The 25277-nt window shown below is 32.2% G+C and overlaps 2 protein-coding genes across 10 annotated transcripts in view; both read right to left on the reverse strand.

Annotated features, from left to right (window-relative positions):
• The window catches only part of LOC143254423 (chorion peroxidase-like), a 29625-nt gene extending 25033 nt beyond the window's left edge, over positions 1-4592 (reverse strand). For all 3 annotated transcript variants that reach the window (XM_076509569.1, XM_076509568.1, XM_076509567.1), the window contains exons 1-3: positions 3357-4592; positions 2303-2631; positions 1289-1415 (exon numbers count right to left, since the gene is read on the reverse strand). In XM_076509569.1, coding sequence (XP_076365684.1) covers positions 1289-1415; positions 2303-2631; positions 3357-3397 — 497 coding nt within the window. In that variant the 5' untranslated portion in view covers positions 3398-4592. The remainder of the gene's footprint in view (positions 1-1288; positions 1416-2302; positions 2632-3356) is intronic.
• A 2943-nt stretch (positions 4593-7535) lies between these two features.
• The window catches only part of LOC143254425 (uncharacterized), a 40702-nt gene continuing 22960 nt past the window's right edge, over positions 7536-25277 (reverse strand). For 5 of the 7 annotated variants that reach the window (XM_076509572.1, XM_076509578.1, XM_076509575.1 and 2 more), the window contains 9 exons: positions 24925-25071; positions 24436-24489; positions 22412-22453; positions 18865-18972; positions 13412-13637; positions 11815-12213; positions 10869-11083; positions 9072-9162; positions 7536-8020 (listed from right to left, as the gene is read on the reverse strand). In XM_076509572.1, coding sequence (XP_076365687.1) covers positions 7734-8020; positions 9072-9162; positions 10869-11083; positions 11815-12213; positions 13412-13637; positions 18865-18972; positions 22412-22453; positions 24436-24489; positions 24925-25071 — 1569 coding nt within the window. In that variant the 3' untranslated portion in view covers positions 7536-7733. The remainder of the gene's footprint in view (positions 8021-9071; positions 9163-10868; positions 11084-11814; positions 12214-13411; positions 13638-18864; positions 18973-22411; positions 22454-24435; positions 24490-24924; positions 25072-25277) is intronic. The other 2 variants (XM_076509573.1, XM_076509577.1) reach the window with 2 other exon arrangements.

Here is a 25277-nt window from a genome sequence, read left to right on the forward strand (position 1 = left end):
AAAAGAAAATAAATCGGTAACATATAATATTCGAAACTTTTTAATTATGTGTATTAATGGAAAGGTGGCAGCCCCTACTTTAAGAGTGATAATAAATATGTTTCGGCATCAAATAAAAACGCTTGTGTTTTTTTCTTTCTTTCTATGATACATATTAAAATAATTTCAAACACACTCACTTCACACTTTTATTATATGAACGGCGCCTACAAAGAAAATCATGCAAAACTTGTAAGACACTTATTAATCCAAGAATAATCCACGTCACACCAAACATGCTCGCCCTTTCAATCATGGGGGGATATAATGTTCGGTCATTCCGACTATTCGTTGTTAAAAGAGTAGCCCAAGAGTTGGAGGTGGGTGGTGATGACTAGCTGCCTTCCCTCTAGTCTTACACTGTTAAATTACGGACGGCTAGCGCAGATAGCCCTCGAGTATCTTTGGGCGAAATTCAAAAGAAACCAAAACACTTCGTTTTCTGACGCCGTTTGTTGTTACGCACCTAAACAAGACGTGTCTTCATCATTTGGGACCATGAACTCCAAACAGAGAAGCAGAGCGGAGGCTGAACCTGACCCGAGGCTAAAGGTAACGAACACTATATCTACCATTATAGAACGTTTTTTTACAAAAAGAAGTGCACCCAGCATAAAACGCAGAAAAATAAGTCTTCAGTTAATATTATAGTGATTTTACGCACTTATTTTGTTGTGTTGAATTATCCTGTTTTATATAATCCGCAGAACCCCCTCCCACAAAAACAACAACCATAAAAAACGTCAGATGTCTCACGAACAAAAAGGTTTGTTCGTTTTTGAATATCAAGTAGAGCAATTTACGCTAGCCATTCCTAATTTAGCAGTGTAAAACTAAAGGGAAGGCATTTATTCATCACAACCTCCCGCCAACTCTTGGGCTACCTAGCCATACCGGGCGAAACAAACATTTGGGGACCACTTACCTGGAGGGAAAAGTAGTGCGCCAACACCACTCTACAGAAAACACTTGTTTGAACGAACTGGTCACCACTTTTATAGTACACTCATAGCCTCAAAGTGCGGAATGCGTTTTTGAAGCAACATAAATAGTACGATGAACTCTCAGATTCACGTTCAGGGTATACTAATAATTAATTCACGCCTAGATTTTTTCCAAAGGACAACATTTTTCTATAAAATAAAATTCAGGTGTTCGAGTTACTAATCTACTTTGATTCTCATGACTTAGATACACATCAACAATCTTTACGTGTCACATTTCACTTTCTTTCCAAGTTGTAACATACCTCTCGGATAAGAGACTTGTTGCGCTAACGGCAGCCAATGCAACTCGAGACATCTGCTTAGCCCGAGGGTGAAGGCTGGAGAAGACAGATAATAACGACCCCACGTCCGAGTCATGTAACATTACTCCTGGAAAAAGAAACAAACACGTAAGGCATAATTACCATATTTAAACAGAATAAAAACACTATAATAAAGCTGCTAGAATAGCTTGAACATAAATCAGCTATTCCATAACTAAAATATTAAAACCTATATCATGGATTGATATAACAACTATATAATAATACTAATCATACTCTAATGGAACTCTTGCTTATATGTTACTGGAAAAAAACAAAAACTTTATTACAAAATATGCAATTCCTGTCTTCGCAAAATTTTTATCCTGTGTGCATGCAGAGTTGCAATATGGATCACGATTTTCCCGATTCGTCTTCGTTTCCTATCAAGAAGAACTTTATTTTTCTCCATTTTCAGGGTGCAGATATGACATCATGAATACGTCAGACGTGAATCAAATACACTAGCGCTACGGGTAATCGGCTAGTCATGATAATAATACATTGAAATCAGATTACTGTTTGTATTTAAAACACCTCACTAATAAGAATATATTGCTTTTCAATTCGTAAGGATTTCTATACAGTCAATATAACTGCAAGCTTGAAATTTGTAAAATAATAATAATGATTTTATTAGTGTAACATCTATAAATTTTCATTGTTACCCGCCCCCAAGTGGCTTTCGATACCAGTGGTGTGCAGAATACAGACAGTTCATTGTATGACTTTACGCTTATTAGAAACGAAGAAATTAACAAACATAGTTACTCGTAGTGGAAGGCAGGTTAATTTGAAATGTCTCTGATAGAAAAGAACTTTATGTTGAAACGTTACAATATCATACTACAAAGATACTTACTAATACGTCATTACACTCTGTGATATTAAACATTATACAACTGGCCATTTCAAAAGTAATTCAACAGTTGAGAGAAAATTTTATCTGTTTACCTTTACTAAATAACATTGGTTCCAGGGTTTCTACGATGTCATTAGCCATCTGTAGACCATACTTAGCAGCAGTGTTAAGAATCAACATCCGGGACTCGGTATCTGCTAAAGCTATAGGAACCAATGGAACATCAAGTTCTGCACGATTAGTCCGTGGTACTTCGGGGCTCCAACCACTTGCCGGTGCTTTGTCTAAGCTCCACAATCCTTCTACTGTTTGACCTATAGTTTCCAGTCCCTCTTTATGATACCCATTTTGAACAGCGGTCAAGTTTCGACTTAGCTCTTTACTAAGTGCTACCGTCGTTAAGAGAAATATGGCTAGCATTCTAGGAGAGAAAACATTTGAAAAAAAAAAAACCAACAGAAACAGTTTATTCTCAAACTTGTAATATTAAAAAAACATTCCAGTAAATGTAAACTCACAAATAAAAATAAATAATAAGTATTAAATTGAAATTAAATTTTACAAATTAGCTACGGATATAAACAACTCTGTGTTGACAACGGTTAATAGCACGTGCTTATTTGATATATTTAAATATATACACGTTTTATTTTTATTTTCAGTTCCGTCTTTTTCTTTATTCGTGTTCCCCAGTGGGAATCAGTTAGGTTACGAACTTACAGCACTAAAATTCGATGTTCTTACCCACAGCAGATAGTTCGAAGTGTTTTTGCTCTAAAACAAATAAGCAATTTATTTATCCTCCTGAATGTTTATAACTGTGCATATAACGTCATAAAAATGTTTATGTGTTAACTTGAACTGTATTATCTGTGTATGCTGAAGATGATTTCGTTCTTTCTGTTATGTTGCTGTTCGTTACTTGCTCAGAATTTTTAAACTTTTAATCAATATAAACTAAGAACGAGTTGAAATAGAATGCTAAAAACACATACACAAAGAAATGTTATAATATTCTCAGTTAACATTGATAAAAAAGATGTTTCAATACAAAACAATGTAGGTTATAAGCGTTGACATACGTTTTACGCTTTTCTTCGAAAAACACAAATTCGCACACAGGAATTGTTTTACAGAGTGACTTACCTGCTCGCAGAAAGCCAGCTGATGTTGGACTGAATGAACATGGTGAGAAACCAAGAGACTGACCTAGGATAAAGGGTGACGGCTTCTTCAAGGTCACGTATGACTGTGTAACCAACTGGAAACTTGTAATGATTGTTTAACCGTTATACTGTGCTTGTTTCGATAGAACCAGGTTACAGGATTTGTTTATAACTTTACGGGCACGTGCTTTAACTGTTTATTAATAACGAAACGTTACTTTTTTTTTTTTTCATTTTATGCATTCAGTCCTTTCGCTCAACTGAAATTTGTAAAACGGATTCATGACGGGGAAACTGAAGTTTAATAATAAGGCGAAAGACCCACAAAACATCTTATTTATGAGATTCGAACGAAATATGAAATTCATGTTAGGAGATCAAATGATAGCTTATGCCACATACTTTTGTTCTCCATATATTCGCCCGATTTCCAGCAATAGTCTGTGCACATTCAGCCATAAATACTTAATACTCTACTTATAAAATTATTAAATCTGATTATTTCGGCGTCTAACCATCTACTTATATTTGAATATTGACCAGTATTTACATAAACTGTACATTTTGATCATCAAGTGCGTAAGCCTAACGCCAGAGATCAAGTGACAGCTTATGGCACATACTTTTGGTAAAATTTCTGAAAAAAAAGGAATAATAGAACAATCCCTTTTATTTTAATGTTACATTTTATTATGATCTTTACAGTTATCTAAAAGCGTATTTCAGTGAACCGTTAAACTGATTTTTGAATTGTAATTTATTCCGCTCATATAACTTTAGAGTTGTATCTATTTCGCACGTATCTTTTTGTCATTACTTTTTTATTTGTTGGCGTCAGTCGAAAGCAACGATTTTGTGGCACTGTTAATGATAGTTTTGCACTCAATTACTTAAATCAACTTTGAATTTAGAAACTGCACATAAAATATTTTTTTATATGATGAGTTAATGCACAATGTTTATGGGTTTGTTTGTTTTTCTGAATTTCGCGCAAAGCTACACGAGGGCTATCTGCGCTAGCCCTCCTTAATTTAGCAGTCTAAGACTAGAGAGAAGGCAACTAGTCATCACCACCCACCGCCAACTCTTGGGCTACTCTTTTAACAACGAATAGCAGGATTGACTGTCACATTATAACGACCACGCGGCTGAAAGGACGAGCATGTTTGATGTGACGGGGATTCTAATCCGTGACCCTCGAATTATAAGTCAAGTGCCTTAACCACCGGGCCCTTCTTGAGTTTCAAATACCCAATTAAAAATTACAAAACTATTCCTTAAGGTGGCGCTTATACCTCCCTGGTGTGTATTTGCAATGTTTTGTTTTTGAAACATTTTCACTTGTTTATTAAAAAAAACAAATATTAAAATTAAACTGGCATTCTAACAAAGAGAGAGAGAAAAAAAACAACTGAATTTTATTTTTATTTAACTAGTTTATAATAATCAATGGAGGCGGTTAAATGACCGCCTGTCGAAGATTTATTTTACAATTCTTCATCTTGAGACTGTAACGACTTCTTAAGATTTGAATACTGTCGCTTAACAAATGTCATTTAGGCTAAAATAAAGCACTTAAAAGAAAAGGTCCAAGTTATTTAGGGTGGAAGACTCTCCTTCCTTATAATCTGTAGTATTGGCTACAACGCTACCAACCATACTCTATCTGCTATATCCAGTGTCGACGAGGTTTTTCGTTTAATACCAGGAATATGAAATGATACCTACTGAGATTATTTTTACAAGTAAAGAAAAACTTTTCTAAAGAGGAAGTAAATGTGGGATCGTTAATATCAATCCTTTGAAAACAAGACAGTTGTATCATCCCTATAAGAGCAGCTCTAATTTTTTAATTTTTTTTTATCAATTACAAACTTTTAGCTCATAGCTCCCTCATCTCTTGACCGATTTGAAATCTAATTACAGTTTTGGATTCCGGAGGTTAAACTCTTTCGACTGATGTATTTGAACACGCCCAAGGTTTCATAGATTAATTTATTCTAATCCTGCTTAAAGAACTTTTAATATGAAGGTAGACTTGTAAAAATTCTGATGAGAAGTAAAATCGAATCGGGTATACGTGTACCCCACACTTGGTATTGCTGAAGCATAAAAATATAGGTAACAAAAAGGAAAACAAAGGCCCCATAGAGTAATACACTTTGATTCTGCCAAAAACAATTTCAAGTGCCGTGGATACTGAGAATTCCCTCTTTTTTATTTATCAACATACAAACCAAGGTCGCGCTTAACTTGTTAAAAAAATTCAGTCTTCATAATTACTTATACAGTTATCTTGATCACTGGTGCGCAAAGAACCAACCAAAACTTAACTACCAACCCTCTCCCCTTTTTTAGCATTTCTTTTTAATAAGCGCTGGTGTTACACACATGAACAACTGATCTATTGAGCTTCCTCAAACCCACACTGAGCAACAAGAATTCCGATTGGTCGATATGAGGGTTTTTCAACACAGAAATCGTGTTCATGCCCAACTAACAAGCTTTCGTTTTTATATGCTTGAAGTAATATTTAACTTTTTTTCTATAAATACGCACAAAAAATATCCCAAACTTTTATAACACATTTTTAAATTGTAAAAGGAAAATCTTTTATTTTGTTCGACTAAAAATTTATGTAACGTTGTCAAAGGATAAACCGGTAGAGTTATTTTACCGAAAGAATTCCAAACTTGATAATGTTATTAACTCACGAGTTACCAAGGTTGCACAAAGTTGATCTTAATTATTAAATTTAGTTTACTATAAATGATTTTTATAAGTAAAATTAATTTTGTGCAGTGAAGTCCACTTAGTAATGTAAAGTTGATTTCCTAATTAATGTTTATCCGCGTGCTACATAAAAATAAGAGTTAAGTATAATAACATAAAAACATGAATTTCACTAATAACTTTCGGTAACAATATAACTAATACCGACAACTGTATAGAAACAGTGTTGAAAGTACATGTGATAACTAATAACAACAACTGTACATAAACAGTGTAGAAAGTACAAGTGTTAAACAATACCAACAATTCTATAGAAACAGTGTTGAAAGTACAACTGTTTACTAATACCAACAACTGCACATAAACAGTGTAGAACATACAGGTGTTGACTAATACCAACAACTGTACATGAACAATGTAGAAAGTACAACTGTTTACTAATACCAACAACTGCACATAAACAGTGTAGAAAGTACAAGTGTTAACTAACACCAACAATTGTACATAAACAGTGTTGAACATACAACTAATACCAACAATTGTGCAGAAAGTGATGAACTTGTAAGTATTAATTAATACCAACAATTGTACAAAAACCATAAAAATGTATGTAATGTTTGCTATTAAGTCAGCTCATTGTGGTGAAAATGTTAATTACTAAAGTAAATACAAGGATTAAACAGAAACCATAAAAATGTATGTAATGTTTGCTATTAAGTCAGTTCATTGTGGTGAAAATGTTAATTACTAAAGTAAATACAAGGATTAAACAGAAACCATAAAAATGTATGTAATGTTTGCTATTAAGTCAGCTCATTGTGGTGAAAATGTTAATTACTAAAGTAAATACAAGGATTAAACAAACTGTACAAAAGTATGTAATGTTTGCTATTATAACAGCACAATGTGGTGAAAATGTTAGTTACAATATAGTAATTACTAACATAACTACAAGGATTGGATTTGACATGTAAAAGGATATACTCCTTTAATAACAGTAACTTTTTGTATTCTGTTTAAAATAGACACTTCAAACATTCACTTCACTTTTTTCTACACATCAGATTAAAATATAAAACGTGCATATAAAGTACAAAATAATTTGAAAGCATGCAAAAAAAAGAAACAAAAAGTGACACCTGTCTACAAAAAAACCTTAAAGTTTAAGTGTTTAAATATGCAAAATTAATATGCATTATTTTTGTTTAGTGTTTGTTGTTAAGCACAAAGCTATGAAAATGGCTATCTGTGATTTGTCCACCAAAAATGTAAAAACCCAGTTTTCAGCAATATAGGTCTTTAGACTCATAGCAAAACTGCTAAGAAGCTGCTGTTATTTAAACATTGACTTGTCCTCCATTAATTAAGAAGGTAGATTTCTTTTAGAGTTTATGTTTTATGAGATTTTGAACACAAAGGCAACTCATTGAAGTGAACACATCAACATTTATTTGCTGAAAGGAACATGGTAATTACACTTTACAAAACATGTCTGAAATGTTTTAACTTTATAATACACCTTAGCAATCTTAAATAAAGATGAATAGTTCAAACATGATATATTTCTTAGTAAACTCTCCTATGTAAAGAGCTTACTAGAATGAATGAATAACTATGCAGCATGTCATGAGGTACTGCTAGCTTGCTTTGAAAGAAATATAAATGCTGGATTACTGAATGCTCCAATACGCTTTTGTACATCTACGGCTCGCACAGCAAAATGGTACTTGTGTCCTTCTACAAACTGGGTCAGAGTGCAGGCCATGGGCAATGGCAAGGCTTTGATATCCCCTACTTTCTTCCACATACTAGTACTGGGGGGTCGTGCACTTTCCTGGTAACCATACAGCTGGTAGGTGACAACAGTAGGGTAGGAACCATTCAACATCATGTTCCATGAAAGGACAATACCTGTAATAATCAGAAATAACAGACAATTAATAGTTCTAAAGAGGCAATGATGTTCTAGTGTCTAAAAATATCCTCTGACATTCAAAAGCATGATTATAAAACAGGGTTTCCTAAAGATTCTGAAATAAATATAACTTTCAGCAAGAAGTTTGACCTGTATACTTTCTTGATCAACAATAAAAAATAGAAAGTTCTTGTGGGAGATACAATGATAAAATGTATGTAATACACCATGAAAGCTGTACTAATGTATGTCTTGATATGATGAAGAATGTTTCATCTACATTACAGATTGTGCTTGTGTTAATAGTTTATGTATGACCTTGAAGTGTTGTTAAATTTTGATCAAACTAGCCCTGCCTGTTAAAATGCAAGGTTATTATGCTTAAACATAATGTCATCACAGCATAAGCAAACAGACTGTTACAAACTTGTTAAAATGAGCGATTGTTCTTGTATATATTATAATACTGGATTATTCAAGCATTGTTTAGCTATTGTATACAGTGTTAAAACTCTAAGATATTCAAACTTCGTTAAAGTTTGAGATTTATTTATCATTATTACATTGCTAAGCTGCTTATACAATATTAAGCATGCTAAGTTGTTCTGTTAAGAAAACAGGACAAGCTAGTTCTGTTCCTTAGGTACAGTATTATTAGAATCACTGGATTTCCTACTATATTAAGATTTTAAGTTGCTAAGTTACTCTACCATTGTAAATGTACTGACCTCTATTAACATGTTAAAATGATGGGCTGCTAAGCTACATTAGCAGCATAAATGTGCTGACCTCTACTAACATGTTAAAATGATGGGCTGCTAAGCTACATTAGCAGCATAAATGTGCTGACCTCTGCTATCATGTTAAAATGATGGGCTGCTAAGCTACATTAGCAGTGTAAAAGTGTTAGTCTATTTTAACATGATAAGATGCTGCACTACTCATCTACCCTATTATTAAGATACCACTAAACTGTTGTTATCCTGCTCTAGAATCATTATCACGTTGAAATATTTCATTTTGTTAAATAGTTAGATATATACATACCATTCACCACTCTAGAAGCCTTTAGAGCAGGCTTAGGTGGAAGATCCTTAACATCTGAAGGTAACGTAGCCTCAGGAAGTGGAGCTGGATGCTGAAAAAAATGATAATCTGAGATAAAAACAAAGGGACAATTCTCACATGCCTCAGTTTCATAAGGAAGTTAATCAAATAAACACGTGAAAAACAAAACATATTTATCATGGTGTGCTAAATGCTTTTAAATAACACAAACAACTAAGTTAGTAAGTGTTTATGGAATATGTAAAACCATTTCCTGTTAACTGGTAATTAAATCTTTCCCTTTTGAGTCTTTGCTGTTCATTGTTGTTAAACTGCAAAACTACACAATGGGTTATCTGTGCCATGTCCATCACAGGCATTGAAACTTGATTTTTTAATGTTATAAGCCTTAGGGCTTACTGTTGAAACACTGAGGGTGGTGTAAAGTTACACTTATGTTAGAGATTTGTAAAAGTGAGTACTGCTGGATATTTTTTATTGTAATATATTACACATAGTTTGCTTATCAATGTCACTTCATCAACTCACTGATTACTTAGCCATTATTTAACATAGGTTGCAATGCACTGTACCATTGGTAGATTATACTATGCATTTCATCAATTTATGTACAGGTTGATCCAATAAGAAAGATCCATACAACAAAGACTACACCAAAATTAGATGTTGCTACATTTGTACTCACACTCTCAAACTTGCTTCCAAGGCTGATAATGTGTATACTTTACTCAGGTTATGTGGTCTACAAAATACTCTTATGCTATAACACTTGATAAGAGTGTTATATCACAATGGTTGTAGTGCCAAATGCACCTGACAGCAATATTGTGATAGCTTAGCTTCAAGGTTATGATTAACAGATTGAAGCTACTTTCATTGTCAATTTGTCTGGAGACTGTTTGGGATATTTACATTATAGTCTAATACAGAGTTAACCTAAGAATGTAGATCCACAAATCACGTAGATGAACCATGAAAAAGGTTTTCTGAAATGTTAAGGACTAAACATTGTACTTGCTGTGGTTATAAACATAACTTGGTGCAGAACAGCCATGTAACGGAAAACAAACCAACATCATTAGAACGTGACTATAAGACAACTCATAACTTGTGTTTGAATTGGCAAAACAAATACACAGACAAATCAAGTACTTATTTTACCAAATCATTTTGTTATAAAATGGTTAATGGTAATAAATGTATGTGTCTTTAAATATGTATACTGTCCTTTCTTGGAATTAATGCCAGTCAATGAGTATACTTTAACAACACTGTTTAATAATATTTACCAGGGTGCCTATGAAGAATGAGGGAACAAAAAGTTGAAGTACCATTGCATGAAACATTATGTTTTACAGACAAAACTTGTATCTTTAGCAACAAATATTTGTCACTAGAAATTATATGAAAAACTGTAAAATAATTATTAAAATTCATAAAAGTATTCTGGAAAATTTGAGAATTATTCTATAATTCTTTTTTTTTTTTTCAAAGTAGAGAAGCTTTGAAAACTTTTAATTTAAAAAAAAGATAGTTTGAAAAATCAGTTCCAAAGAAATCACCATAATGATATGCATACCACTGTGGTGTACTCACTGACACACCAGTAAAAGTACACACCACTAATGGTCTACACGTGTGGATGATAACAAGATGCAATCTATAGTATGGTGGGGTAAAACAATGCTTTTAAATTGTGAAGGGGTTTGTGCACTATAAAGTAAATACATATGTTGTTAATATTGGGTCTGAGCAATAGTTATTGATAAAGTCTACCTGGGACACACAAGATATCATCACAGTGCCACTAGTACAAGTCAAATTAATTGTGTTTTGCATACTTCCAGGAGTCACCACTGTATCTGAAGTTGATTTCTGTGTAGTGGTGGTGTTAGATGATGCTGTTGTCAGAACACTTCCAGCTGAATTTAACACAGGAGTCTGTAAATTCACAGTTGAGCTATTTACTGTCTGTAGTAACCTGTAGTAACCTACAAAAAATGATAATGATAATTAGAAAGATGCCATGGAATTCATTAAACTAGAGACTAGAAGTTCTGTGATAAACTGATAAAACAGTACAAAATTTTTTGTTATTCATGTAATAGCAATGTTTTTCCTGAAAACTGCCTTGGCCTCTTTAACCTATAATTTATATTAAATATGAAACACAGAAACTACACAGTTTCTGAACAAATTGAATGTCCTCCAAAAGTTAGAATAATTTAAGAAACACATACAGAAACTATTTAGCACTAAGTAATTTCTATATTATCATGACCACCTCTCAACATGAAGCAGAGCATTATGTGTTACAGTGGCATTGTGTCCACCTTCATTATGACTGTGTAGTATGTGTTTGAGAAACAATTTCAAAATTGTGGAATTTCATTGTAGGTGATGAAATTTGGTATTTATTTTTATTTTTCAATTTTATTGTAATTTTCACCACTATCAAACAGAGCTCAATCTTACTACATGTAAAAATTTCTTAGTTAATAGGCTAAGCCCTAAACTACTAACTATTTTTTGCCATTTGCCAAAACTGGTAAGTAAAATACATTTTGAAAAAAACAACAAAAACAGAATAAAGAAATAATAAACTCTAGAAAGGATATAGCTTGACTGTTAGAAATAATACCAATTATGACTTCTAGTGGAAATGTTCATTGTTACTTTTAGTCATGTATGTATATTACAGTTATTTTGTAGCTTAACTCACTTCCAGACTGCTGCGATGCCATGCGAACCAAGAAAGTCTGTATTGGCTGTCGAGCACTATTGGTAATTCGTGAAGATGAGGACAAAGTAACCGCTGATGTGAATACTGGGGACGATTCACCATTTTTACCCAACAAAGCTGTTGAAGAAGCAGGAACAAGGTAAGTGACCTTTGCTCCTTGGGGTATACCCTGAGAAAGTACTGACGAAGATGATTTAGCCAGTCTTAAAGTTGTCCCAGTTGAGGAGAGGAAAGAAGATGAAATCTGGGCCCCTGATGGAATAACGTGCACCACAGATGGCACTGAGCTATAGACAGTAGGTATGCTGATTACTCCACCAGATGGCCCAGTCTGAACATTGCTCAATAAACTACTTCCTCGGGGAGAAAGTTTGACAACTAAATGCAGGAAAAACAAAACAAAAAGGAGTTAAAGTGTTAAAATATCATAAAGATAAATAGTAGTTTCTAAGGTAAAAAATTTACTATGAACATACACTTGTTTGTCAACCCCAATCAACACATAACTAAATAAGAAATACTGTGAATCGAGCTTACTTAAGATTACTGTAATAAGATCTACAGGAAAATAAAGTTAAGAAGTTATCTGCATTTCTTAAGTAATTAACTGATAGTTCCATTAATCAATTAGTGCATTGTTCTTCAAATCATGGTATAAACAAGTAAAATTGATATCTGGTGCTGCCAGCCAATTGTCTTCTCTCCAGTTAGCAGTTCAAAAGGTGAGACAGAGATTAAAAACAAACAAGAAGTAGTCTTCAACAGCTGATACTTGAAATTTTTTAAAGGAAGAATTAGAGTAATTTAATCTATGAGACCTTTTCTTCCCTTTTTATTAGCTATACTGTAATACCAAGCATGGGATGCATGTATATATTTTATTACTCATCAGGATCTCTACCAGACTACCCTCAAATGGAAATTCTTTTAAGTAGGATTAGAGAAAATTAATCTATGAGACTCGGGCATGGTCAAATTGGTTCGACTTCTTGAGTCCGAAACTGTAACTGGATCCCAAATTGACCCAGAGATGATGGAACTCTACCAGCTCTTGCAGATGAGGCTTAATTTTTCTTCATATTTTCTCATTAATCATAATTTAAACAGAAAGACAAGATTATTAAAGACAAACCTAGTCTAAATGCTTACCAGTATTGTTACCCTTCAATGTCTTGGGAATCATGTTATCAGAACAAACAGATGGCAGCAGACAACAGTTGAAAACAGTAAAGAAAGAACTATGTAAATAATAATGGTAAAGAAAGTCAAACTTTGGTCAGTCTTCACATTTGACATTCCTACCATAGCATCAACAGCAGTACATAGTCTTAATAAAATTCGACTGTTTCATTGTCAAACCAAAAAACTTAGTAAAAACTCTGACAGTAAGTATATATAACTATTCTTCATAAACAAAATTCAAATCTCTTACTATGTAAGTATTGCATCAAACCAGTACCAGATTAAGTAGAGGATGCAACCAATAAAATTGCATCAAAGGTCTCCAGCATCACAGTATTGCATGGGGTGTGTCTCGAAGGGTCTATGTCTGTTTCAGCATTAAACTGAAACATACCTGTGTTTGAAGCAGATGTTGAAACTTCAGGAATGGATGTGACTAAACTGCCTAACTTTGAGTTTTCCTTCTTTTCTCTAGTCAAATCAATGACTTTGATAATTGAGTGAGAGGAAGTTGTTTCTATGGGTCTGTGTGCTCCAACTGTGACTGCCTGGGAGGTTGCAGCATTAGCAATCAAATGGACAGGAATAGGGGGAATAGAGGAAGATCTTGTTCCTACATCCTGTTGGGAAAAACAACCTTATTAACTTAATGATCTATTAAATGGTTATAGCACATAATTCTGTTTCCATGAGGTTTCAAACAAAATATAAAATAAACTATTTCAAACAGCCAAGTGTAGAGAAATATCTAAACAAATGATAATGACAATGAAAGAAAGTTGAAAATAAATCAGTGTTTATGTCTCACACTATGTTCAGTTCTCATGCGATGGTTCCCTTCAGGGAACTCCACAGTAGTATGTTGTTAACAAACAGGGTAGGAAGATCTTTTGTTTGAAATATTTTCACAAAAGAAATAAAATATAAAACTAAAGTATTTTTTATAATAACTTATTTACAACAGTCTAATTTATTTATTGTCATTTTACATATTTTTTGTTTCTTCTGGTATTCAGTAACTTTCAATAAACTCATTTTTCTTCCCTGATGATGTAGTGGTACACCAACATCCTTAATTCTATACCAACTTAAAATAAGTTTGTTTCTCTTTTATAATGATTATCATATTTTAAGGTTTTATAGTTTTATGTTGAGACTTCTTGAACCTACATGCTTTTCTGACACTGAAAGTGTTTCCACGTAAGGAACGTGGACCCAGTTTATGTAAGTATAACCTTTTATTTCCTAACAAAAGCATTTTAGGTGATTCAGTGTTCAAATACCTATATGATCACTTAAATTTTAATAATGAACACCCAACCCTTTCAACATCCTTCAGAATAAATAATGCCATAACTATGACCACTTACATCCTTCTCTAATCTCATTTGTGATAATTCACTTTGGCATTAATGACCTGAAACAATCCAAAAAGACTAGAGAAAATTGCTTCTTAGAACTTAAAAATACAATAGCACATATCTTTAGCCTAAGACCACACATTAAAATGGATGTCTCCAGCCTCTTCCAAGTCAGTTGAACCATCTACTATTTCTACTTCAGACTGTTTTCTGCTCTTTCCTGTCCAAATTCTACATTTCCTCCTATTTCAGAAGCTATCATTGTTTCACACAATAATACCTCTATCATTCTATATGAAAATTCATTCACTCTCTCAAACTGACTCTCCATCTTCTACTTTAGATTCTGCTAAGGGACTAAACATCAATCACACTTTTCCCAAAACATCACATTCCACAAACTGCAACATTCATTATTCTGTTGTTTGTTCTCTTTATTCACAAACCTTTCAACTCTCTTATCTCCAAAACAATATTACTATAAACAGTGCATGTTCTACACTACAACCTTTACCAGTTGACCATTCTCTTACTTCTTTTGTTTGCAGAATTACCTTCATCAGAACACCACAGTCCTATATCTGTGATCATCAAATCTCACACTAACCAGTGCTACCTTCATTGGAACACTACAGCCCTATATCTGTTGTCAAGTCTCAAACTAACTAGTGCTACCTTTATCAGAACACTGCAGTCGTACATCTGTTATCAACTCTAACCAATACTACCTTCATTGAAACACCACAGCCCTACATGTGTTATCAGCTCTCATAATGACCAGTAATGTACTTTTTAAACTTCATCAACCTGATGGCTATGTCCCTCTCCTTTCCATTGAACTTCCCCTTCCTTTATCTCATGCTAGTATCTGTCAGTAGTTAAACTGAGCAAGCTGTGAAACACTCAACTACAGCAGAAAACAGCTTTTTCAGAAATGCACAAGAATCTTATAAAAATGCCAAGTCACTAGTTTGTAACAAAAAAAATCTCTAACATTAAAAGCACCAATCACAACAGAAGCAGATGATGAGAATTTCTACAACAAGTGGCAACAGATCCTTGAAAACACCACCTTAAAACAGGTGTATCAACAAACATTTCTGTTGACAATCTAGGTAAAGAAATTTCCCACTGTTATCACCTGTACAACCCTTTGTTGGAAGGAAAAGAAGATCTACAAACATTTACAAAAAGGATTGAAACATTTCTTCTTAAAGAGTAACAACAAATCTCTTACCAATAACACCAATTCAAAAAGTACTTATCAACCCCCATTTTTATAATAAAGAAATAACCATAGTATCATGCACTCCACCAGAAACTATCAATAACCTTTTATCTCACAATTAAAATCTTTAAAAATATGTTTTAAAACACTTCATCCTTTATTACACACAAGCTCTCTCAAACCAACAAACCTATTAAAAAATAATAGTGACCTCATAAGTTGAACAGGTAATAAACAACACACCATATATCTCTTAAGATTATTAGTCTTTCTAACACAAATTTCTCACAAGAACTCAGTTTCCTTTGTAAGTGTCTCAACTCCTGCCCAAACAATAACTTTGTTAATGAACCCAAACTTTTTAAAGACCAACATTAACTATCTGGAACACTAACACTTCACAAGTGTTTTCACAACAAACACCTTACTGTAAATCAATATACACTGAACTTCAAAGAAACATATTTATGGATATCAAATACAGAGCCACATTTAAAGAGTTATATTAAAGCACTATACAATGGCACAATACACACCTTAAAACCTTTCAAGCAATGTCATAATAATCTTACCTGAAATGAGAGAACTGATCTAAACAATCTTAAATTGAACAGTATCATAATACAACAAGCAGATAACATGGGATTACTGTTATTCTTTACAAAAATGACAATATTGGTGAATTTAACTGCCAGCTTTAGGACATTAATTTCTACAAGCATCTCTCACAAGGTCTTACAATCATTTTATTGAGACTATAGCTGATAAACTTACAGAACTCAACCAAAACAATACAAAGAAACCTTTTAGTATTTGATACCCACACAAGCTTGTTCAAGTGGACTTTATCTGTTGCTTAAAATACACAAACTGAATGATTGTGACCAACCAATAATTTCTAACAGAAACATGTCTGTTGAAAAGCTGTCTGCTTTTGTTGACCAACACATAAAATGTATTTCCCGTTAGAGAAATAACTTATATTTGTTTCATATTTTCATGTAGTGTAAACTTTCAATGTTTATCTCTAATCTTTAAATACTATTTATTTGTGATAATTTTCCATACCTCTTTTTATATGTTGATCTGCTTAACATTTCTTTATCAATCAATCTCTATGTGTCACCTTTACTTAACTTTATGAACATTTACATATAGTTTTTCTTGACTATTTGTAAAACAAAACATTTCTAATATCTTTTTACATAACATGCTGTTTACAGCCAGATTTCAAATGAAATGAGACACACAACAGTAACAAACACACTTCCTGGAAGCCCAGGCAACCTTCATGATGTCACTCAACTCCCTTTATTATACCACTATTCCCAGTTTACCCTTGAAGAAATTCACCTTTCTGATGTATTCATGTTGTAATGTTTGTTTTATATCAGTATCTACATGTTCTTAGCTTTACAGTAACTATAATAATCTCATGTCTTTCTTAATTACACACTAGTATATAAACATCCTTAATCTATCTATACTAAGTTTATATAAAACAGCTGTAGATGTGGATTAAAACTATATTTTTTCTTAATCTACTTCAAATTTACTTTCCTAAGTTTCATTTCTTGGTATCTATATGAATGGTACTGGAATCAAGAGTTTTGTTTGTGGTGCTTTTTCAAGTATTTAAAAACAAGTGATTGTTTTCCTTACTAGTTCTTAGACTGAAAGGGCACTCTACTATTTACTTTTAAATAAAGTATAGAATACAATTTTATTTCAACATAATAAAATGAAGACAAAAAAATATTTTTCTAACAAGTGCAGCCAAATATTATTGTAAAAACAACAAAACCAGATCTAATAAACTTTTCAAAGAAATTCACAAAAAAATAGTAAAGATCTCATGCAATGGATCATTGTTTGTATTGAAAATTCATTTCAACTATTTTACCATGCCAGCTGAAAGAACAATTTAAAAACTGTTAACAACACTGTTTCACATGCAGCCACAATATAGCTAATTTGTAAGGCCAAAATTGTTGCTAAATCACCAATCGAGAAAAGTAAAAACTTAACAGTTTTTCCATTAATGGCTCTGGTTGTGAAAGGTACTTTTTCAAGGATTCGAGATACACTTGAAGTCTTAAAAAAAAAGTTTTAATGCATTAACCTCACCCGTAAAGACAGTACAGAGGATATGGAGCTAATTAATTACAGTAGATATGCACACAAAACACCACATAAAAGTCTTGAATGGTATCATGCATCCAACAGTATTACACAAACTACCTTACAAAACAGAAGATGAATAGATGAATTCACTTGCATAGCACAAACATTAAGAACATTACAGAATTATTTGGAATGTGAGGTGCAGGAAACAAATAAAAAGGTTAAAATAATGTCAGAAAAATACAGTTTTATTTTGTTGACATCAAGCATGGCAAACAAAAATGGTGGTTTCCAGCATTTAAAAAACAGAACATATCTAACATAATGACTGTTATTCATTTCCTATATTTATATATGTTTAATGTTGACTGTGCCTGACCTTGATGATAAGTTGAAAGTCAGCTGTTATTTCACTGGTAAGCTTGCTCAATAAACAGATAAAAAACAGTATAAATGTTCATACCAAAACAGTTTTGAAAATGATTTTGTAACACAAGAAGAAACACTCCATATTTTATTATATGCAGCCATTCCTTAACCCTTTCCAGAAGGTCATGGGTCAAACAGGAGTGGCTCCTTTCATCTCTTTACATTTTTGGGAAGCAGTTCCTTACATACACTTACATCTATATATGACATGTGAATAATGACTTGAAAGCCTATAATGTCCCCCTAGTGGCTTCTCAAACATTTTTAAATACAACAGGGTCATTCATTTCTTTAAAGATAAACCTTTAGGCTGGCAAGTGTAGTTTTTAGCCTGTTTGAAAGCTCATATTTTTTATATGTGAAATTTGAAGGTTTCCTGATACATAAAGGTATTTTGAATCTTAAAATGGAAATTACTTTGCATGTTGGATACACCATGCTGAAAGAGTTAGAAAGCAACTGCTAATTCATACTGTTAACATGTTAAATGTTATTAACATGCTGCTTAAAAGATATGAAAAGTAGGTTCAAACTACTCTTTTTTTTTTCCCCCTTTTAACACATCACAAATATTATATGGCACTAAAAGAATCTTATTATAAACAAAAGCAAAATCTAATTAAAAATCTGTATTTATCTTGTACATAATGCCTTTTACAAGTGCACTAAATTATCTTATTAGTAGTACAAATAAACATTCTATACCTTCACAAATGACGTGGACATTTTGCTTGGTGGCATAAACACCTGTTTTCCAGAAGTGTGTGCAATTCCTGATTGCCTGATTTGATTTAAAGGACTGGCAATTCCACCCTGTTAAATACAACATACTAATTCCTTACATAATAATGTTTTCATGAAAGTTTAATAAGAACAAGTGTAAAATATGTATGAAACCACCTATTTTTCCCACTAACATTATAATGTTCATTTTATTCCCCCAAATTTGATGATGTAGTACCTGTCCACAAGACTGGAGCAGATTTTTTATGTACCAATGAGCTTTTAACCTCGACTCATGACCCTTAAAAGTTAATCAGGTATAGAACTTTGTATACACTACCTGCAATCAAAGCAATCCTTCAAATCTTGAAATATTTTGTCTAGGAGAATGGGAAGAACAGACAGGGACAAACCAACATGTTCAGAGATCCCACTTAGTGGGGGCATAATTACAAGCTGACTTTTTTGTCATGCTGGATTTAGACACTATACAGTGAATTATTGAAAAACTAAATGTTTCATTACAATCATATTTGGTGTTTAGAGGTTGTATGCTGAGTGTGAAACCTTGTGTTCTGATGGTAAGCATGTTTCCAAACAATTAGCTTGTTTAGCAAAGATAAATATTGGCTTTCAATGATTTTGATGTAGTATATGAAAACAAATGTTTTTGTTAGAATAGTATTTTAGAGATAAAAAGAAATATTTTACAAAATTCAGATAAAATTTAATAAATTTTAACATAATATATCTCCAATTAATTTGTCATATTTTAACTGTCTTAACTAATACTTCCCCGACTTACAGGGCAACGCTGTGTCAATACTCTTTGTTTTCTTCAAACACTGAAAATACTCAACCTAATTGCATGTATTTTGGCACATACATATTACAGGATATCTATTTTGTGCTTTACAGGTATTATACAATTTGATTTAGTATCTGTGTAATATTTTAGGTAAGTTTTGTTATGAAATACTGTTTATAAAAAAACATTAAATACTTGATTTTCTCAGTTTCCATTATTTTATACTGCAGGCATATGATGATGTAAATGTAAGCTTATATGAGTTATTCTATCAACAGAACTATAACTATTTTGTTAGTGTTGTTTCAATAATAGCACAATCCTTTTCTTGTCTGTTCAAACAAACATTTGCATACAAGTAACTATTAAAATATAGGAAGAAACTGGATATATTTTTAATATTATTGAACATGCAGTTCAATTTTGTATATTTAATTATTTCCAACTTGTTTTAATTTTATTAAATACTTACATTAATTATTAATCATTACCTATGAAAACAGTTATGTAGCTGTGACAACTGCAGAGATCACCAATGAACAAGAGAACACTTAACCATTAGAAACACAACTTCCACTCGTATACTAGGCCTATACTGATATAGGAGAAACTTTTCCAACTGTATTTTTGGTTAAGTTCAATTTCTCTCTGATAATTACTATTTGTTTTTTAATGACCAAAGAGTTCTTGTATGTTGTTTAAGTAACAGATTTACTAATGCACACAAATAAAAACTTTTCTATCATGTGAACACTTAACTCACGCAGAATTCCTAGCTTACCGTACTCCCTAATCCTAAATATCTTTATCTGATGTCTTGTCATATAAGAATATTGTCGTAGTTTTAAAAACTTCATAATATAAAAAAGATTATCACACATAAAAAAGCTGTCAAAAGAACTATAGAACAATCCCAGGTTTCTGGTTTGTTCCTAAGTTTTGTAAACTTATTAGAATCATTTGTTCTACACTATAAGAATTTCTAAAAACCACACATTACTGCTTATTTTATTTACTTTATGACCATTTTAAGCCACAGGTTCTATCATGTTTTGAGGCTTTTATCGGTTCATACATAATACACTTTATAAGGTATCATAAAGCCTCTCATACAGGATTCTTGAAATAGTCAATGGGAGAAAAAGAAAGTCATGAGACACACAAACATAGATCAGTCTACTTCTAAAGGACGCCAATGTCCAAGTTAATAGGAATAAACCTTAGCATGGGTAGGAATTTTTTTTTTAAATCTGTAAGTCTTTTTTATTTATAGGTATAACCCCTTGGAGCTATTCAGAAATCAAAGTTCACCCATTTTAAAATATTTACTTTGCAAATTATCCTTAATAAATTTTGTAACATTACCAAATATCAATTCTTAGACATTTCAGACTAAACAATTCTTGAAGTATAGCTAGAATGTTTATTTTGTTTGAAATTAAGCACAAAGCTACACAATGGGATCTCTGTACTTTGCCCACCATGGGTATTCAAGCTTGGCTTCTAGAGTTGCAAGTTTACAGACATACTGCTGTGCCACTATGGGACTATTTCAAAATTAGTGTGAAACTTGATATTTAAGCATGCCCATAACCTCAGAGAGCTGTCCTGTGATCATCATATGATTAAACCAATTGGTAAAATGGAACCAATTCCAAAAGAAGCATCACTGGTCAAGTCAGTGGGAGTAAAACAAACTTCCATGGACAAAATTCACCCCTGGATCACTGCACAGTCCAAACTTGATGCTGGAATAATGGTGTGGGAAGTTAGAAATGTATGAAATATAAAATTTCAGTATGTGATTAGGTGGTGCTTATAAAGGTACTATAAGGACACTTGTTTTTTATCCAAAATCAAAAAAAGAAATTTTTTTGTAATCAAAGATAAAGCTTAAATGCCAAAGTATTACAAATAACATAAGAAATCAGATAGTCTGCAGATGTTTTTTAGCATTTCTCTCAATTTTCCTTTGGATTCTAAATCATAGGTGTGTAAAAAAAGAGCTTTTCAGATCCATCTCTTACTTTCCAGAAGTCAATGCCAAAACTATTCAGATAGACAAGCCAATGAGAGAGGAAAAAACATCAACCATTATTTAATAATTCAAATAACATTTTAACACTTTGGATGCTATGATTAGATTTCTCTGACTTGATATTTATAACCATTTGATGTGAAAATCACATTTATCTCATGGTGTCACAAAATCTTCTTATAATTCAACAATTGGAATGATCAAATGTCCTTCAATTTCCCACCTTAATACTACATATATGTATCTTATTAGTATATTTCAGGTGGATTTTCAAACTGTCATTTGTCCACTAAAACATGAAATTTAATGTTTAACCTTTTTTTGTACTTTTGCTGTATGAAAAAAAAAGGTCAAACACTAAATTTCATGTTTTAATGGACAACTGACAGTTTTAGAATCCACCTGAGATGTTATTACAAACTCATTCAACGTTATAGTCACAAAACTGAACATTCTAATGTTTCTACACTTTTTTGATTGATTTCATAAAGTTTAAAGCTGTACACATAAGCATTTAATTTTTCAAAACATAAAAGCCATACCTAAGTCACAAAGTTGCATAATACTATTACCAGTGGAGTCTAACATAAAAGAGGTAAACTTCAGAAACTGCACATTAGCATATTATAAATCATGAAGTGTTGGGCTTATAGAAAGAAACCTCAGAATTAAAAGAAACTTACTGATGGCATTCTGACATACAGCCCCACAGATCTTGTTGCTACCTGTCACAAAATATAATAAAAGTTTATGGATAATACAGACAAAAATAAGACATTCTATAAGCCCTAGGTAGTTCACTGAACAATGAAAAGCTAGACTATAAAAAATAACAGCACCTGAAGCCCAGTATTTTCGTTGATTCATAAATACACCAATTGATGTCACTTTCAAACATTATATTCACCTCTGTGATGACAAGAAACCCATTTGAAATAAAAATGTGTTCTCAAGACAGCTGATATGGATATTAGCACTTTAATTAAAATGAAGTACAGAACAACGTTTCGACCTCCTAGATCATCTTCACATTAACAAAGGTTAAGATGATCTAAGAAGGTCAAAACATTGTTCTGTACTTTATTTTAAATAAAGTGCTAATACTCATACCAGTCATCTTGAGAATATGTTATATAAACCTTTTGTGCTTGGAAGCCATACTCTTTGTGCAGCTCCATTCAATAAAATATATATCAAACACAGACACTTCAAATTCAAATCATGGTAACTGTTGACTTTTTTTATAAACAAAATCAAATTTGCTTGGTAAATTTATGATTTAAAATGAAATTAAATGTATTGTGTGACACAGGTATATATTACAATGTTATACAATATGTTAGTAACCACTGACTTGAAAACAAGGTTTCACACAAGTTAATCCTACGGACTACATTGATTCTGTGACTTGAGATCATAGAATGTATTTTCTGTTCTTATATTAGATTATTCAAAGTAGAATATAATTATTGTATATAAAAGAGATGTTATTTAACACAGAGGCTCATTTGTATATCTTTGTGCAGTAATGTCACTGTTTAAAATATTTTTCATTCCAGTTAACATTTTTGAACAGTAACAAATACAAAAACAGACACTAGTCCACTCTGATGAGAGAAATTTTGTAATACCTTTATATTACACTGCACAACAATTTTTTTTTTAAAGTTTTGCTTCCTGAAAAGTTTTTGCTGATTGTGACAGGTACCTGGTGGGTATACACAAATATAGTTTGGGTTTTGCTTCATCACGTAAGAACTCTGAGAAATAGACAGTTAACTGTTTACTGGCAATAACATATTTAATTGCATTTATGTTTCTAAAATGCAATTAAGTTCAACATAATTAAAAGTGTTTTGCTCCTGATTTTTGTTTGTATTCAATGTCCGGTGCATCACGTTGCAGTATCCAACAGTAGTCAGCAAGCATTGACGGATTCCAGTTGCCCTGATATCGTTTTTCCATTGTAGTAATGTCCTGGTGAAAGATTTCGATGAAACGGTACGTGATGGGTAAATTTGGATGTGATTTTCATGATCAGCAGCCAAAAATTTATAAGGAACACCCAACAGTGTTCAAGAAGCAAAACCTTTGTTGTGCAGTGTTATTATTAAAACTAATAAAAATATGTAGTATGTGTATATATCACATTTATAACATTCATAGCTGTGACTATTTTATAAATTATTTACAGCTACTTCAAAGGGATCTACTAGTACCCTTTGCCTCCAGGCAAAGTGAATCTAATATTTCTCTGGTTTCAACAAACAAATAACAAAATACTAGGGTTAGCAGTTTGGATTTTTTATTAATTTAATCAAAACAGATGTTAATAAGGTTTATACCAAAACAAAATTCTATGTCTGAACGTTTTATTTTGCAACTGATACAAGTGAGGTAACCAAACATGATTTTTGCAAACTTAATGCTTTCTGTTATGTGTCCTCATGAACATTAAAATCACAAGATACTAGACTAGAAAGGGTTAATACTAATTTTTATATTATGAGTTGAGTTAATGTGATGGGCTGGGCAAAGTTATCCTAGTAGCTTGTTGTTGTCCATAAAATACCATTCAAATAACTATGCTTGTAAGATAAAACAGAACAATAAAAATATTTTTTTACAATAAATAATTGTACCAATGAATGCACTTTACTAAATAATTAAATATGTAGACAGGTATATAAATCTGTATGTAACTTGCCTTTCCTTTCCAACATCCAGCACAATTTCTCTTCCCACTCAAAACCATTGCTATCTATAAAGTACATTACAGTCATATAATTTCATTTTCATACCAATGTACTAGTAACATTCAACACCTCTACAATATGCCATACACAGAAATCACTACATTTTAATTTGTAACAACTGATATTAAAAGCAACTTCTACAAGTAGCATAGCTACCAGTCTTAATTATAACAATAACTTGGTACTTCCAACACTTGGCAATAATTCATAAAAGTCATCAAACTTTTATACCTTAGGTTTAGTTATTATCAACTTTTTTTTTCTCAGGATGGTTTTATAAAACTGAAGCCAAAGTTTAAACTGCAACACTAAAATATTTTCACTTTGCAAATCAGAAAAACTAATTAAAGAACAATCATGTAAACTGATTCTGGCTTTAAACAAAACTATAATTTCTAGCTTTACCATGAGATTTTATCTACTGAAATTCTTTAACATACATGTTTTTGAAGTTCATGTGCTTTCTTTTTCCACCTTTCTACAGATTTTTCTAAAATAAGACACTTCTGCTTCAAGCTGGCGATCTCATTTTTACTTCCTTCTGATAAACACTCTAGAATTTTTTCACTCACAAGTTGCTCAAGCATCTGTATAAACACAAGATCCACATAAACTGAATAGAGAAATACAAAATAAACAAATAAATTATTATGACACAGTTTACAAGTAATTACTCAGCTAGAACATCCAGCCATTATTTTGAGAGTTTGTCATGATTGTCACGTGAATGGCAATGGTTACTTAAACCAGCTAGAACATCCAGCCATTATTTTGAGAGTTTGTCATGATTGTC

Source organism: Tachypleus tridentatus, chromosome 6 (genome assembly GCF_004210375.1).
Source record: "Tachypleus tridentatus isolate NWPU-2018 chromosome 6, ASM421037v1, whole genome shotgun sequence".
In the NCBI taxonomy this organism is placed as follows: Eukaryota; Metazoa; Arthropoda; class Merostomata; order Xiphosura; family Limulidae; genus Tachypleus; species Tachypleus tridentatus.